The sequence below is a fragment of the Microtus pennsylvanicus genome, chromosome 6 (genome assembly GCF_037038515.1).
Source record: "Microtus pennsylvanicus isolate mMicPen1 chromosome 6, mMicPen1.hap1, whole genome shotgun sequence".
NCBI classification, from domain to species: domain Eukaryota; kingdom Metazoa; phylum Chordata; class Mammalia; order Rodentia; family Cricetidae; genus Microtus; species Microtus pennsylvanicus.
Window position 1 is genome coordinate 123,992,171 of NC_134584.1, and position 17,822 is coordinate 124,009,992.

Genomic DNA, 17,822 nt, shown 5'->3' on the forward strand with positions numbered 1-17,822 from the left:
TCGCCCTCCCTTGGCTCCAGGCAGTGATATCAACCTGAATGCTGTCATAAGAGGTGTGATCCTTCCTGTGGAAGATGGAAGAACTCGCTTCCCCCTTTCATGAGGGGTGGCTGTGTGCAGCCCATCACCATGGGGACTTTCTCCTGTAGCTATGCAAAATCTCTTCAAGGACTAGGCAGGCTTAGCCAGTTGCAGCAACCGGGAACGTTCATCACAGTCCTGGACCATCTCTGGAGACACAGGCCACAGTTCTGGGTCTCTGTGAGAAGCAAGACTCGATTTTGCAAGCATCTGCTCCAAGGCACCAAATCCTCTAGCAGGAGGAAGGAAAGCTTGCCCTGCCTCCGGGTGAAGTCTTGTGATTGATGGGCTTCTTTCTGCCTGGGTGGTTCTTCGCAGCCAGGCTCCTGCCTCATCTGGTTCCTTCATATCCTGCAAGCTGTGGAAGGTGACTTCAGGTCTAGCTCCAACAGCGCTCCCTGTTGGTGGGGGGCTCTCATGACTCCCGACATCACCCCTTCTCTACACCACCAGAAGGGAAGGGCGTTCTTTTCCTCTGTTCAAACTTCTGATGGAGCCCTCTCAGAGGGCTTTCCCAAGGCTGCCTTCCCAGTCCGTGTGCAATCCCATGACCGCCACCCCTTTACAGCTACAGCACCTGCCTCCTGATCCCTGGTCCAACACAGTGAGCGCACTTTCGTTGTCCCCCACACAGTGGGACGCTGGTCATTCCCACCATGCAGCATCGTCACACATATCTGGGCTCCAGCAGAGGCCTGTGGCCGCCCCATCCCACTGTGGCACCCTGTCTCAAGGTGATGGTGTCAGCACATGGCATGAAACTGTCTTCTCACAGTGGAAATCCCACTGACGACCCTTGGCTATGAGACAGACCTTCGTCCTCAGCTACGGATTTCCACCTCCTTGCACCTTGAAGGCTGTCTCAGTTGCTGCGAGTCGGTAAGGCACTTCCAAATGACACCCTTGGTGTGCGAGGACAGAAAGCCTCTGAGGGACTGGCCCTGTTCTAGAGAACTTGACCGTGAAGTTCAGATGGGGAGAAATTAGGTGATTTCTTTTTCCTCTTTCTTTCTTTTCCTCCTTCTTTCATTCCTTCTTCCTCCCCTCCCCACCTCCCACAGGGTCTCTAGCCTAGGCTGTGGAACTTTAGATTTCCGCTGCTCCTGTCCCACCACCCAGCGCTGGTGTTGCAGTCATGAACCAACACGCCTGTTTTGGAGGTGCTGACCCCCCAGCCCAGGGCCTGCTGCATGCTAGACGTGTGCTCTGTCAATTGGGGCAATATCTCAGCACTGTTTCTCGCAAGTCAGTTTGACGGGACTCTATAAAGGTGGGGATCATCTTCATCTCAGCCAGACACCCAGCCGGCATTACCCAGTGGCTCCCTTAGACCTGGAGACCCTGCCACAGGCCCTGCTAACTCCTCAGGCACCATTGTCCTGGCTCCAGGAAGAGAGCCTGTGCTGGACAGTGCCTGTGTCTACCTCTGAGATGCCTAGACGCTTTGCTCGAGCCACCGAGAGCTTCAAGATCATGATGGGGGGTTTGATGTGATGAGAGACATGGGGAGTGCAGGGTCTGGAGAGGAGATTTATAGCTGAGTTGACTTGTCCCGGGGCCAAACCACCAGGACCTCATGCTTTTGTAGGGAGTGTATGAGTGTGTGTGTGTGTGTGTGTGTGTCAGATGATATTCCTCTGGTGCCAAACACCTTGTTGTTATTATTTCTTTGTCTGTATGGGTGTTTTGCCTGAATTATGTATATGCACCACATGTATGCAGTGTTTGCAGAAGCCAGAAGAAGTGATTGTTAGAACTGGAATTACAGATGGTTGTGAGCTACTACATGGGTGCTGGGAATCGAACTAGGGCCTTCTGGAAGAGCAGTCAGTGTTCCTAGGTGCTGAGTCATCTCTCCTGCCCTCATACCTTGCTCTTTTGTTTGTTGTTTTTGTTCTTTTTGGAGACAGGGTTTCTCTGTATAATAGCTAGCCTTGGCTATCCTGAAACTCACTTTGGAGACCAGGCTGGCCTGGAACTCACAGAGATTCACCTGCCTCTGCCTCCTGAGTGCTAGAATTAAAGATGTGTGCCACCCCCGCTGGAGTGCCTTGTTGTTTTGAGACAGCACTTCTCATTAGCCTGAGCTAGCCCCAAGAGACCCACAGGTCTCTACTTTCTCAGTGCTGGAATTACAAGTAGATTCTCCTATGCCCAGCTTTTTCTAATGTAGATCCTGGAGGCTCAAACTCGGCTCCTTGTTGAATGGGCAGTGAGCATTTTCCCATGCTGAGCCAGTTCCCCAGCCTTGTAGGGAAGGCTCAGTACGACTATAACCTCATCTTTGTGGCAACACACTTGCTTTGGCAACTGTGACCATCAGGCGAGTGAGTGGCTGGATCACAGACAGCGCTCCGTGGACTTGGCCTGCCGCAGAAGAGGCTGCTGAGCCCTGATGGAAGTCAGGCTGGGATTGTGTTCACAAGAGCCCAGGGAGCTCTGCTAGCAGTGTGGCATTGTCATTCACCCAGGTCCCTCCACCCACAATGCTCTGCCGCTCTGCCCTGACTCGGCCCCACACTCCTGGACCCCTTTGGTTGCTTACTATCCTTCCCTATGAAGCTGCCCTGCCTGTCCTTCAGGGACTCCCTCTGCCTCGAACAGAGGTACCTCCTCCCTCTGCCTCGAACAGAGGTACCTCCTCCCTCTGCCTCGAACAGAGGTACCTCCTCCCTCTGCCTCGAACAGAGTGCCTCCTCCCTCTGCCTCGAACAGAGTACCTCCTCCCTCTGCTCAGACTCTGCCATGCTCTAGAGATGCCTGTGCCTCCTCAGAGCCTGAGTGGGCAGAGGTCTCACTCGGTATTTGCCATCTGGGAGGGGCCCTATCTCATTTCACAGGGAGGTGCCCAGCAAGCTGGTGCAGGCTAGGGTGAGAGCCTCTGGTTGTTCCTCTTTGTTGGCCACTCTCCCCTCGTCTCTCACATCTTCTGCCTCTACCAGGCTGTGGAGAAGCCATCATGCCTTACCTGCATCGGTCTCTGAGGCCCCAGCCACACCCAGTCCCTGGGGATGCCCGGACTATCCACTCCTCGGGTCAAAGCTTTGAACAGTTGAGGCAGGGTTGCCTACAGTCGAGAACCTTGTTTGAGGATGCTGACTTCCCTGCCAGCAACAGTTCCCTGTTCTACAGCGAGAGGCCCCAGGTCCCCTTTGTGTGGAAACGACCAGGGGTGAGTAGGGTGAGAGGGAGGAGAGACAGGAGGGGGGTAGGGATAAGGGGAGAGAGGGGGGCAGACTGAAGGGGATGGAGGAAAGCCAGTCACTTGTAAGACCACTTTCTGTCCTTTGTGGGAGGCTCTCTGGTAGTGTGCTGGCTGGAGACACCTTCAGCTGTTCCCCAGCCACAACATTTGGCCTCCAGCTGAATCCCACTGCATCTGGAGACACACAGAAAGAAGGTCTCATCTATGACCCGTGAGCAGGATCAGAGCTGTAGCCCAGTGCTCTGGTGACTTGGTAAATCAGAACACAAAGGCAAACTATCCAGAATGACAGGTGTGGGAGTGGGCTGGGGGTGAGGGGCATTCAGTTGAGATGTGTGTGATGTATTAGGAGACAGCCAGCCCTGCTCTGAAGCTTTTGGTCTGGAGTTGAGGATGAACCAGGGGGTTAGGTGGATGTTACTACAGGTTCTCAGCAAGTCTGTGATACCTGGACCCCAGGCAAAGCGGGGCTCCTTTTCCAAAGCAACACACACCACTCCCAGAAAGACAAAGCCAGTGGGTTCCTAGGAGGCCCCAGCTGGTGCTCAGGACACACGGTCAATATTTGCAGCCCTGATTAGTCGGGGCCCTCCCTGTGACCCAGGGCCATGACGCTGCACCCTCTGGGTGAGAACAGATGTTGTGTGCGGGGAGGGGCAGTGGACCAGCTGCTGCCTCACCTAGAGATGACTGAGGTGGGTCCTGGAGGGCACACAAGTGTCCTTAGTAAACAACATATTTTCACTGTTAGCATTGCTGTGTGCTTCTCCATCATCAGCCGCTCAGAATCTCATCTTGACATTTTATTTGTTTGTTCATTTACGTGTGTGTGTGTGTGTGTGTGTGTGTGCACATGGGTGCCACAATGGTCATGTGACGGTCAGATGACAACGTGCAGGAACAGGTTCTCTCCTTCCACTATATGGGTCCCAGGAATCAAATTCAGGCCATTGGCCTTAGGCATCAAGTGCCTTTACCTGCTGAGCCTATTACCAGTCCTTATTTATTCTGCCTGAAGGCATGAATAAATAAACAATCCATAGCCCATGTATGGAAGTCAGGGAACAACTCTTGGGAGTTTCTTTTCTTCGCTACCTTGTGAGGTCTGGGGGTCAAACTCAGGTCCTTGGGCCCATATGCAAGTGCTCTACCTACCGCGCCATCTTGCCAGGCTTCAGCCCTCATCTTTCTTACCGTAACCACTGCCTCCTCTTGCACATCGTTCCAGTGATGCCAGTGTACTCAATACACGACATGTCTAAGTTTTAGAAAACACACAAGAAAGACATCATGGCTCCTGGGGGCATTAACTATACACCAGTGAGCTTGCCCCAGTTTGGGAATGTAATGATTTGTTCTGTCCTGGGAGAGGTCAGCAGAAGAGAACAACAGTGTGCCGTGCTGTACAGAGAAGGCCACACAGCCACCCTGAGACACAAAGATGGAGGAGGAGCTGTTCTGCTGCCTCGTTGTCTGCCCTGGGCATGGCGGATGGGGTCAGTTAATGGACGGACTCCAAGGTTTCTGGGGCCGTGGGCCGGTACAAAAGGTTGTGCAGGGTCTCGGGGAGAAGCTGGCCTCCCATGTCGGTCTTCTGCCAGGCCTGGGCTTCTGGCACAGCCAACAGCACAGTCTGTCCCCAGAACCCTCCCCCTAAGGTCACATGAACACGTTAGAAACAAATAAAGGCACAGAGCCCTTCTTCAGCAGGTGACCTAGGACACTACACGCCCCAAAACTGCCACATCCTGAGGGCCTCATGGAGAGCGCCCAGCTTTTACTTCAGCCCCTGGCCTTAGCAGACCCCCACTCCCACCATCTCTCTGGGAATGAAGCCCAGGGAGGAAACAGACAATTTGAACTGCTAGGAGGAGGAGGAGTTGAAGCTGGAGCTACCCCAGGATCCTCTCAGAGACTCCTGGGGTAACGGAAAAATTAAAAATGCTGCAGGATCCCCAGTGGTGGCAGGCAGCAGGCCATGTGGCGGCAGGCAGTGGGCAAGGGGTCCCAAGAGCAGCCAATCCCAGGCAGAGGTGACTGCAGGTCCCTGAGTGGTGGCTGGTCCAGCTCAGGGAGACACACAGTGGTGGGCAAGAGACAGAGACATGGATAGGCCATGCAGAGATGCAGAACAAGGTTGGATATTTGTTAAGTGGGTTATGGAAGTATGGAAGGAAAGGGGAGAGAAGAGAGAGAGAGAGAGAGAGAGAGAGAGAGAGAGAGAGAGAGAGGAGAGAAGGGAGAGACGTAAGCTGCCTCTCAGGGAGGGAGATGGAAAAGAGAAAGAACTCAGGCTGGAAGCTGAAGATCAGCCTGCCTCAGGAGATAGGGAGAGAGTGGGTGTGGCTTGTCTCTTAAAGAGACAGAACAAATCATTATATTCCCATCTCTTTTTTATATAGTGACTGCTATGATGATCCCAGCAACCAGCAGGCTCAGGCAGAAGGAACCCAAGTTCAAGGCTGGCTTGGACTAGACTGGGGAGTACAAGGCCAGCTGGGGCAACTTCGTGAAACATGTCTCAAAATAAAATAAACCTGGGGATGTAGATGGGTGGTAGGGCAGTTGCTGAGCATGCTGAGCCCTGGGAGCCGTGCTCAGCACAGGCAGAAAGGCAGAAATAAGGTTCCCACTGGAGCTATCTGTTACCTCTGCCATGTCAGGGGTCCCGAGACCCCTGCTGTTCTGCTAACAGGTGACTGCCATCTAGCGCTTCGTGTGTCATGACTTCATTCTTACGAGACTTTAAACAGTTTTTCATATATACACATCTTAGAGGATGTGGTGGCACAGGCCTTTTATTCTAGCATCTGGAGACAGAGGTAGGAGAATCTCTATGAGTTCAAGGCCAGCCTGGTCTTCATAGCCAGTTCTAGGACATCTAAAGTTACATAGTGAAACCCTGTCTCAATAAACCCCACATGTTCCATATAATTGCTTTTACTTTTTAATGTTCTTTATAGAACTTTCCATATTAGGTTTCTATGTTAATGTTTATAGTAATATACATAAAATACACACACTTACACTAAACTCCTAATAGAGTAATGTGTAATAAAGCATTCATAGTACGTGTGGATTAAATTACATGTGACATAAAGACATCCCTCTAGATGTGGTGCAGACACAGACAATCTATTGAGAAAGGAAAGCAGCTGGGTAGGGTGTGGGGAAGCAGGCCTGAGGAGCTGATCATGTGCTCATTCCATGCAGAAGAGTTCAAAGGCCCGCAGCTGGTAATTCTCGTGGTAAGGGGCTACATAAAACCAGCCTGTGCCTGACCCCACACCGAGGCTTGGTATGTGGCTGGCACTTCCTGGTGAGATACCCTGTGAGCTTCTATAGACGAAGGTGCCTGTGCCAGGCTCTCCCCTGAGCTGAGCTATGGATGGACTAAACTGAGTTCAGGAAGGTCAGAGTGTACATTCCTGGCAGTTTTTCCTCCTCCTGTCCTTCCAGGAGAATCTTCTTCCCCCGAGGGGGCTGCCTTTCTCTCTGTAATGGCTGCTATGCTTTGGGCCTTTCCCTAAGGTACTCTTACCCTCCAGGAAATTGTGGAAAACCCAGAATTCATTCTTGGAGGAGCCACCAGGACTGACATCTGCCAAGGGGAACTGGGTAAGTAGAGAGGAGAGGGGACGACAGGGGATGACACTTCAGTGCCCCAGAGTGAGAGCAGCACAGGCCCCTTGGGATCAGGGCACAGGGCTGGGCAGAGCAAGGCTGCCACCCTGTCCCCTCCCTCCCTAGTCTTCCGCTTCCTTCCCCGAAGGGAGTCCAGTGGCCTCCCCACCCCTGCCACTCCTGCTTTTCTGGTATGTAGTGCTTGGGCTCTGGACCTGTCCAGAAGTTTCCAGAGAGTTGAGCCTCCCCTTAAAGCAGCACCTGATTCAGAGGCTCCCAGCCCTTCAGCTCCTCACGGTCACCTCATGGTTTCATAGCTCACTGACGCCTATACCGTGATCTTATGCACCTGCCAGATACACTCCCTAAGCTTGCACACTGTTGTTCCTATTCCCAGACACCTCCCAAGACTGCACATCAGGAAACTGAGGCTAACCAAGCAATATGTCCAAGGTCATGAATGACAGCTGGCAGCCAGATTGCAAAGCCATTGTCTACAGAAACTTCACTTCTTGCTATTACATCACAGTGGCTTTCGGGCTCACAGCGGGAAATCAGTCCAGTGCATCAAGAGTTAGGGCAAAACTTACCCTTGCCAGATATGTGAAAAACAAACACGTCATAGAATCTGCTAGAGAAGGAAGCATGGCTTGTGTAGATTGAGCTACTCATAGCCCAGGCTGTCACCGTGATCCTTGTGGTAAGAACACTGGAATCTCAATGTCTTCACTGAGTTTCTTCACTTAGAATCCCAAAGCCAGATGCTGAAACTGGTGACGTTAGACTAGATTGAGAAAGAAAGGAAGAAAGAAAGAAAGAAAGAAAGAAAGACAGAAAGAAAGAAAGAAAGAGAGAGAGAAAGAATATGGATGGATAAGGATATGTAGATGATAGATTGAAGACAGATAATAGACAATAGATAGATGATATATAGATAGACTATAAAAGATAGTCAATATATAACAAGTAGATAGATGATAAATGATAGATAACAGATGATAGATAACAGATATACAAGATTGATAATACAGATAGAAAGTAAACTGATAGATATACCATACAAAATTGATATATCATACATAAATAAATGTACAGATATGCTATATGATTGACAGATGATAGATGGTACAATTGATAGATGATGGATGGTCAATGGATGGATGGATAGAAGAATAGTGGATAGGTAAATGTTGTATGGGTAGATCAGTGATGAAGGACGGTAGCTGGATGGTGAATGGATGGATGATGGGTAGAGGTGAATGAGTGAGCGATGAGTAGATGATGTATAAATGATACATAGATGGATACATGGATGGAGAGAGCAGTCTAGGCTACATACGGGGTCCAGGTCAGCCTGGTATATAGAATGAAAAAAAGCAAAAAAGAAAAAAGAGAAGGAAAGAAGGAAGGAAGAAGGAAGAAAGGAAGGGAGAAAGAAAGGCTAAGGAGCCTCCCTGGAGCTGTTGCTGCTCAGAGCTGAACCAAGCCTGGTCTAGGAGAGGCAGTAGCCCAGGACTGCAGCAGACACCACTCGGTTGTTTCCAAGACCCCTTCCCCACCCTGACTCCAGAGCCACTGAGACACATCGTGCAGCTCTGGTCCCCTGGGACCTTATGAAGATGAGATGCGACCACTCAGCAAACGCTGCCCGAGCATCTAGTAGGCACACAGAGTACGACAGAAGAGCAGGCTGGACAGGGGGAGGGGACCGAGGGATTCGCTGTCACTCTGTCATCTTTAGAAAAGTGGAAATGTGTCTCCATACCCCTCGGGACTGACTCCTGAGAATCAGCAGCAGCAGAAAGTCTGATGCCTATGTGACCTTCACTCTGCAGGAGACTGCTGGCTCCTGGCGGCCATCGCCTCCCTAACCCTCAACCAGAAAGCACTGGCCAGGGTGGTTCCCCAGGACCAAGGCTTTGGCTCTGGCTATGCCGGGATATTTCACTTCCAGGTAAGGAAAGCCTGAGCCTTTGTGTTTGTTTCGGGGGTAGGAGGCCCAGGAGAAGGTGTGTGCAGCTTTGCACTGTTGACAGCTCTGGGAGCTGTGTGATAGTGTGCATGAGTCCTAGTGTGAACTGTGGGGATCTTCTGCGGGGATTTCTAGAGGCAGCAAGCATCAGGAAAGGAGGTGCACATAGTGTCCTCAGGGAAACATGGCTGCTCCTCTGGGGAGCCAGGGCATGTCTCATAAGCAGAGCGGCTCCCTTCACTGAGGAAGTGCAGTTGGGGAGCTGTTGGAGGCTTTCAAACAGAAAACTGAGAAACACAGTCACACAAGCCACGACCTTATGTGACAGCTGATGGTGAGGCTGTCTAGGTTCTTCTGCGATCTCTCTCCACCTAGGTAAACACACGTGTAATACACAAATGAGCACAATGTACAAACACGTTCATAGGTGTATAGACTCACATGTGTGTGTATACCTACCTGCATTCATAAACACACACATGCACTAACATGCCTGTGCCAAGACACACATGCTTCTATACATGCAGGCAATGCACGTTCTTGCATTATCATACCTGTGGACTCATACACAGTACACCCACATAGATGCGCTAGCTCACATATATGCACACTCACACATGTGCGCACAGGCGCGCGCGCGCGCACACACACACACATCTACACATTCTGTCCCACACACAATCGCGCGTGTGCTCACCCTCTGTCCTGGTGTCTTTCTGTCTGTGATAGAGCCCTTTGATGGAAGAGTAACCTAGAGGAGGACAGGGTTTATTCAGCTTATACTTTCAGGTCACGGTTCTTCACCGAGCGGAAGTCAGGGCAGGAACTCAAGCAGCCACCATGGAGCAATGGTTTGCTCACTAGCGCATGCTAGCGGTCTTATACAGGGTGGGACTGTCTGCTAAGGGCGGGGGGGGGGGCACAGGGAGCTGAGCTCTCCCGCATCACTTTTCAGTCAAGACAAGCTCTCAGACACGACCACAGGTCAACCCAGTCCGCGCAGTTCCTCAACTGCTATGCTGAGATGACTCCAAGCTGTGCCAGGCTGACAATTGATGCCATCTAGGACACCCACACAGTACACATTTAAGGGTATACACACATGGATTAACCCACAAGGGCATGCACATGAACACACACCTCGTGCATGCACATGAACACTCACAGACATGTTCACAAACATAAGTATGTATATGGGTACTCAAGCCCATAAAGGCTTATGTTCACGCATGCATACACCCAAACAGACTCTCAGGTGCATTACCCATATGACCCTCATTTCCACATGCATGGCACATAGGGAAACCAAGTCCATACATTCATGTTGGAGCTCTGTCTATGAACCAAGCAGGACTATGCGGGTTGGAAAATGTGGGATAATGAATGGCCAGGACAAGGCAGGAATATATACAGAGACTGGGCTGTGTGGGAACAGAGCTGAGCCCATACACCACCCTCTCCTGCCACCTAACCTGGTGCCCTATGGAGAAGATGTGTTAGCTCAGAGCACAGATGTGTCTACTGTGACGGATTCCTCACCCACTTCCATGGTGACACAGTTCTGAAATTGAATTTTATGATGAATGAAAGCCCAGTATATGGCTGAGTGGACAAATCCAGGTAGCCTTGCTGTGACACCTGGGTTACCCTGCTATGACGCCCAGATGACTCTGCCACGACGTTCATGTGGTCCTGTGTGACACCAGATAAGATTCTCCTTGGAGCACAAGGGAAGTTTGCTCAGAAGGAGGACCCAAGGGGTGAGCATTTACCATGGGGACCACACCTTGGGACTCACCCTTGTCTCCTCATCTTGCCCTGGTGCCAGTTCTGGCAGCACAGCGAGTGGCTGGATGTCGTGATCGATGACCGCCTGCCCACCTTCAGGGACCGCCTGGTCTTCCTCCATTCCGCTGACCACAATGAGTTCTGGAGCGCACTGCTGGAGAAAGCCTACGCCAAGTGAGTGGGACTCCTGCCTCCTGCTCCCAGAGGCCCAGGCTCATCTGCTCACAAAAATGTTTGGTGGAAAAACTGGTGTGGTTAGTAGGGAAGAGTGCTCACATCTCCTAGGACACAGGCAGACAAGCCTGATGCAGCGGTCCACAGTGAACAATTGAGAAAAGCCAGGGGGGCTGGAGAGATGGCTCAGTGATTAAGAGCATTGCCTGCTCTTCCAAAGGTCCTGAGTTCAATTCCCGGCAACCACATGGTGGCTCACAACCATCTGGAATGAGGTCTGGTGCCCTCTTCTGGCCTGCAGACATACACACAGACAGAATATTGTATACATAATAATTAAATAAATATTTAAAAAACAAACAAAAAAAAAAGAGAAAAGCCGGAAGCTAGCCGTTGGAGGGCAAGGTTACCCACCGGTGTGTAACCTTGCATATGTGGACGGAGGGAGCTGGAGCACAGGGTCGATGCTCGCATTAGAAGCAGTGGTGAGAAGTGCGTGTGTATAAACACGCAAATACAAAATGCTAGGTTGGCCGTGAATGGCTGTAACCCCAGTGCTGTAGGGAACAGGGGCAGGAAGGTTTCTGGAGTTTGCTGGCCATTGTCCTAGCCCCAGACTCAGTGAAAGACCCTGTAAGGGATCAAGGAGGAGAGTGATAGACATGACATTCACAACCCTCCCCTGGCATCTGTGTGTGCACACAGGCATATGCATCAATACACAAATGTGCATATACACAACAGCTGCTTACATACATACACACACACACACACACACACACACACATTTCAAGAAGAAGCTGGGCATGGTGATGAATGTCTTTAACCCCAGCTTTAGGAAAACTGAGGTAGGAGGATCAACATAAGTTTGAGCCCAACCTGGCCTGCATAGCAAGTTTCAGGCTAGCCAGGATATATAGCAATATTGTGTCTTAATTTGTTTTTTCAATTAGAAGCTGAATGTGGTACCTTACTCCTACAGTATTAGAACTGGGGAATCTGAGACAGAAGGATTGCTATGAGTTTGAGGCCCACTTAGTCTATGGAATCAGGGCCTGTCTCAACAAAGAACAATGAGAAACAATCCCCGTTGTGGAATATTTGTTTGACTATATAACAATGTGCTGCAGTTTTCTAACTGTGCAAAGATGTGTTGCTGTTTTATCTTGCCTGCCTAAAGGCACCTGATTAATCTAATAAAAAATTGAATGATCAATACAGAGGGAGGAGATATAGGTAGAACTTCCAGGCTGGGCAAGTAAGTAGAAGGAGGAATTTAGGCTTGGGGAAGAAAGAAAAGAAATGCCAGGGAGATGCCAGGGAGACTCCAGGGGCCAGCCAGACACAGAGGAAACAGGAAAGTGGGAATACAGAATAAAAGAAAGGTTAAAAAACAAATAAAACAAACAAACAAACAAACAAAAAACCTCGAGGCAAAACATAGATGAATAGAAACAGGATAAATTAAATTAAAAGAGCTAGTGGGACAAGCCTAAGCTAAGATCGAGCATTCATAATTAATACATCTCTCTGTCTTTATTGGGGAGCTGGTTGGCAGTCCAAAGAAAATTCCAGCTATGAATCTCAGCACTTAGGAGGCTGAGGCAGGAGAACAAACAAGAAAGCATGCAGTTTAAACACACAAACCATGTTCAGCAGGAAGACTGTGAGAGAGCTCTACAGACTCCTCCATTGCCAGCCTCGGTTGCTCAGCTGGCTGGTGCCCAGGACTTGCCCCACTACCAACCACTGCCTTTCCTCATAGAGTCTGGCTTGCGCTCTGCAAACTGAACAAACCGTCTCCCTGTCCCTCCACCCCCTCAAACAATCCACTCTTCCATCGTCATAGGCTTAACGGGAGTTATGAGGCCCTGAAGGGGGGCAGCACCATGGAGGCCATGGAAGACTTCACTGGGGGTGTGGCCGAGACCTTCCAAATGCGAGAAGCACCGGAGGACTTCTATGAGATTCTGGAGAAGGCCTTGAAGCGTTGTTCCCTGCTGGGCTGCTCCATAGATGTAAGTGGCTGGCCGGCCATCTAAGCACCAACAGACAGAAGTAGCAACCCAGAAGGCACTTGAGTATGGTCATCTTTAATTACTACACAAGGTGGTAGAACTTGCCTGGCTTGCAGGCAGCCCTGGGACCCGTCCCCAACACTATATAAGAGACACTGGGGAGACACAGCACTCAGGAGAGGTGGCAGGAGGGTCAGAAGTTCAAAGTCATCTTCCACTCCATAACCGGAGGACAGGCTGGGATACGCCAGATTGTCTCAAACAAACAAGCAAATGCAAGCTTTTATTTAATGCATGTTGGGTTGCAAAAGGCAAATATCCCTGCAGCCAAGTGAGGCACCCGTGAGGTCTGGAAGCGCGGGGTCTGTGTCTCCTGTCAAACCCAGGGCTGCTTCCCCAGCAGCACAGCAGCCAGGGCGCTGGCTGTGCTCAACGCCAGAGGTGTCACGCGGCTGCCCATCAACGCTGACGTCATCCCACCCAAGGGACCCTCCGGCGTGCTTTTCTGAAACGTGTTTCTTTTACTTTCTATGCCATGCAAGAGAAGCCACCAGATAGAAAGCCAACAGCATTTGGCTTTCCAAATGCTATGCAGTAGGATACATACATATTCCTAATTCCGCTATGCAGTAGGATACATACGTAGGTATAATTTCTACCCTCTGCTTTTGAAAGCTACTCAAGTTCACCTTTCTTTTTGGATTAACTATAAAAATCTGGTTTTTTTTTATAAACGCTTCTCCTGAAGATTCATGTTTTGTGACCAAATCACGTTTCCAGGGTATGCCTCTCCTCTGTGTCACTGTGGGTGCCGTCTACCCATCTATAACCAGGGTGGCTAGTTTCTGTTTGGAGATAGAAAAGCAAACTCATTTCAATCTATGGGGTCGTCATCCCCCCCCGACACCCTTGGAAGAGATTGGTATTGCTGTCTATCACTGATGAACCTATTAGGGCATCCTGCACCCCCAACTTCTAAGACTTGCATACATGGTTGCCCTAGCGGAAGTGAGGACTGGGATGTGTGAGCTGGGCATAGGGCTGGGGCTAGGGCTGATCCGGGGAGTCCGGGTCAGAGGATGGGTATGACCCTTGTTCTTCCTTTGTTCTAGATCCTGGATGCCTCTGAATCTGAAGCCCGCACACCTTTTGGTCTCATTAAGGGCCACGCCTACACTGTGACTGGGCTGGACCAGGTAGGGGTGGGGCCCACTTTAGGAGACTGAGGTCGGGAAACAGGACAACACCGGTCTTCAGATTTGCTGTGAGCAGAGAACAGACTACCTAACACAGGTGGGCTGGGGTGAAACACAGCAGGCAGGAACCAGAGAGCAGGCAGGTGATCTCACTCCAAACTAGCCGTTTGGGAATTGCAGTTGGTCTGAGCTTATGGTTCTTTGGTTGGTTGGTTGGTGGCTTGATTGGTTTTTGGAGACAGGGTTTCTTTGTGTAGCCCTGGCTGTCCTAGAACTCGCTCTGTAGACCAGACTGGCCTCAAACTCTCAGAGATCCACTTGCTTCTGCATTCTGTCCACAGACAAGGTGCTTGCTCATTTCTAAATGTGAGATTTCTGACAAGAGTTGGCTCGTATGATTACAGAACCATGAGCTCCTGAATTTTGAGGCTTGAATTGTTTCCTTTTTTCTTGTCTGAGACAGAATCTTACATATTTTAGGCTGGCCTTGGACTTGTTATATTGTCAAAGATGGTCTTGAAGTTTTGGTTCTCGGGCTTCTACCACCCAAGTGCCTCAAATGGATGGGCCATCTGGGATAGCGTTGCACATCTGGGGTAGCGTTGTACATCTGTAGCCCCGGCATCCTGTTACTCCAGCAATGGGAGGCTGATGCCAGCCTGTGTTACACAGCAAGCTCGAGATGAGCCTGGGTGCTTAGTGAGACTCTGTCTCAAAAGAAAATGAATTTCTCACCAGGCCTGGTGGCTTATAATCCCAGTACTTAGGAAGCTGGGATGGGAGTGTGGGAAATCGAAGGCCAGGATATAGAGAAACCTGTCTCAGAAAAGCTGAGTGGGCCTGAAAGAAGATGTGTTTGGGCAACACATCTCCATTGTGTTTTACCCACGAGCCTGAATAATGTCGCCATACATAGAAACGGACCCGGGTCTCCCGGATGACTAAAGCCAATGTCAGGCTCATCACACTGTTTCCTTGATGCTTTTTCCTTTGAGGTAAACTTCCAAGGCCGGAGAATCAAGCTCATCAGAGTTCGAAACCCTTGGGGCCAGGTGGAGTGGACCGGGCCCTGGAGCGACAGGTGAGAGGCTCCGTTCCTTCTTCGTGGCCAGCTCCATGTGTCTGGAGACCTGTGCAGAACTCCCTGATTCTTCCCTTCAGGCCTCACTTAGGATACCTATGTCAAACTTGATCCTGTATAAACAACTCTCAGGATAGGTCTTTCACCGCCACGCAGTCACATTTGCGGATAGTTACTGCCACTGGGGTATCAAGAAGGACTTTGACTCCAGTTACTGGAATCCATGTATACATGTGTGCGTGGGTGAGTGTGCATGAGGCTGGGAATCTCTGAAACACTGCCAAGAAGGTCACTCTACGGCTCTTTCTGTTAGCCATTGATCTCTGGCGAAAGCCAACAGAGAAATAGAAGAAGAACAGGAAACTGGCCCATTACTAGACTCTTTCCAGGCTGTCCCCACCAGTCCTAGGGACAGTGATCAGGTGACTGGGAATTGAGAAGACACAGCCTCTCCACAGCTGTGCAAGACTCTGGTGCTGCTGGTCCACATTTGCCCTTCTCAGATGTCAAGGAGACTGGCTAGGAAGGATTTGGACCGGGACTGCAAAGGAAGGGCAGATGGGCCTCCCTCTGCCGGTGGAAATGGGGAGAACGGAGACAGAGTGAGGCCTGAATAACAAGACTGACATTGAAACTAGAATTAACATGAGTTGCAGAATCAATCTATAAAAGGAAGCTGCCATTTTCCCCTTCTGAAACTCTGGCTGAAGGAGAAACGGAGGCTGCAGTTGGAAAAGGACAGAGGCTGTCTGCCCACAGAGCAGGTGGCGTGACCATTCTAGTCCCTTGGGGTCCTATGCTGCCACGTCAAAGGCCTTGCTCAGCTGCCCATCGTTGAATGCGTCCCACTTTGAAGAAGATGACTCAGCGAGTCAACAGAGACCCTTAGTTCTCTCTTCTGTCCTGTCGGGGCCCTCCCTGGATGCCATGAGCCTGCCTAGCCCTGCCACACAGTCACCAAACCACAGCAGAAGTGACGAGATTTAAATGACAGCCACTCCCTTCACCTGAGATCTCACCATCCAGAGTATCAATTAAATATGGTCAACTGAGGTCTGAAAACACAGTATCATACGGAAAATTCTAGATATAAATATTGACCACCACTGTGTTGTGGTCTATTGCAGTGTGTGTTCAAGTAACCTTATTCTACTTGATGACAGCCCCAAGTGTACAAGTAGTGACATTGGCCACTTAGACAGGCCAGAGGAATCAGAAAATTCAACCTTCGTGTGAAAATATAAAAGTGCTTACCTTAATTAGGAAAGAAAAACAGTATATGTTGGGATTTCTAAGATCTACAGGATAATTAGAGCAATAGATGATAGATAAATGATAGATAGATAGATAGATAGATAGATAGATAGATAGATAGATAGATAGATAGATAGATAATAGTTTATGTTTGATGGATAGGTGGTGAATGGATTGATGGGTAGATGATGGATGAGTGGATGAAGGATAAATTGTTGGGTTAGATAATGATAGAATGATAGATGAATGAATGCACTGATGATGGATAATGGACAAAGATATTAATGTATGGATGCATAGATGATTGATGGATGTATAGATGATGGACATATTGGTACATGATGGGTTAAAATGAGTGTACGGATGACTGATGGATTGTGTGTGGATGAATGGATAGCTAGATGACGTACGGATTGGCAGATAGAGAGATGACGGACTGCTGGATGTGGAAGGTAATAAGTGGATGGGTAGATAATTGATGGCTGGATAGACAGATGGAGGTTGAAGAATGAGTGTACAGGTGATGGATGGATAGAGCAAAGGAAGATGGGTAGGTAGATGGGTAGGTGGACGGGTCCATGATGGATGGGTGGGTGATGTGTGAATGAATGGATGGAAAGATGATAACTAAATACTATAGGTGGATCCCTTGGGGATCCCAGAACCTACCCAGGCAAGGCTAGGGAGCCTTCTGGGTTAGAAGACAATGAGGGAGTCCAACACACACAGCACTGAGACCGGAATGCCAAGCTTGAGCAAGGGTGTCCGCGTTTCTCCTTGGCAGCTCTTCTGAGAGTGAGTTCTAGGTCTACTTGAGCCTTCCAGTTGGGGCCTGAGGTTGGACTCAGCCACAGAAGACCCTTCCTGAGTTCCTGGTAGCATAAAGGAGGCACTTGGTATTTCAAATGGCCCCCACAGGAGTTAGTAGCACTTTCCGCTGACAGTTTATAGACAAGGAGGCTTTGGCTTGTTCCAGGCCACAGGCAGGCTGAGTTAGTGGCATGCACGAACCGTGACCTCCAACAGGGCTACTGTGTCAGTTCCTTGTGACTGGCCCACAATGACCTATGAAAGGACTGTTTACCAACAACACCTTCTAACCATTGTCACGCTGGAGCCAGCGGTGAGCTGGCCTCATGTCCCTGGGCCCAGTGAGCCGCACTAAGCAGGAGATGATCCCTACATTATGCATGTCTGGTTTGGTGTGACTCCAGGGTGGTGGCCCTGAACCCAGGCTGACCTGTGGCTCTGATCTTTCAGCTCCCTCGAGTGGCGCTCTGTGGACCTGGAGGAGCAGAAGCGCCTGGGTCACTCTGCTCTTGATGATGGGGAGTTTTGGTAATGGCTTCCTTTCCATTTTTGTGTGCAATCAGGGTCATGTATCCAACAACCGCCCCTCTTTCTTCCTTTCCTTCCTCGTCCCCTTCCC

At 50.0% G+C, this 17,822-nt stretch overlaps 1 protein-coding gene across 2 annotated transcripts in view; it reads left to right on the forward strand.

Annotated features, from left to right (window-relative positions):
• The first annotated feature begins 728 nt into the window (after nt 1-728).
• Nucleotides 729-17,822, forward strand: part of Capn9 (calpain 9) — a 30,791-nt gene continuing 13,697 nt past the window's right edge. Inside the window, exons 1-9 of one of the 2 annotated variants that reach the window (XM_075977974.1) lie at nt 729-960; nt 3,024-3,253; nt 6,835-6,904; nt 8,746-8,864; nt 10,711-10,844; nt 12,694-12,862; nt 13,975-14,058; nt 15,054-15,139; nt 17,654-17,731. In XM_075977974.1, coding sequence (XP_075834089.1) covers nt 3,041-3,253; nt 6,835-6,904; nt 8,746-8,864; nt 10,711-10,844; nt 12,694-12,862; nt 13,975-14,058; nt 15,054-15,139; nt 17,654-17,731 — 953 coding nt within the window. In that variant the 5' untranslated portion in view covers nt 729-960; nt 3,024-3,040. Of the gene's footprint in view, nt 961-2,984; nt 3,254-6,834; nt 6,905-8,745; nt 8,865-10,710; nt 10,845-12,693; nt 12,863-13,974; nt 14,059-15,053; nt 15,140-17,653; nt 17,732-17,822 lie in introns of those variants that run through there. The other variant, XM_075977975.1, reaches the window with a different exon arrangement.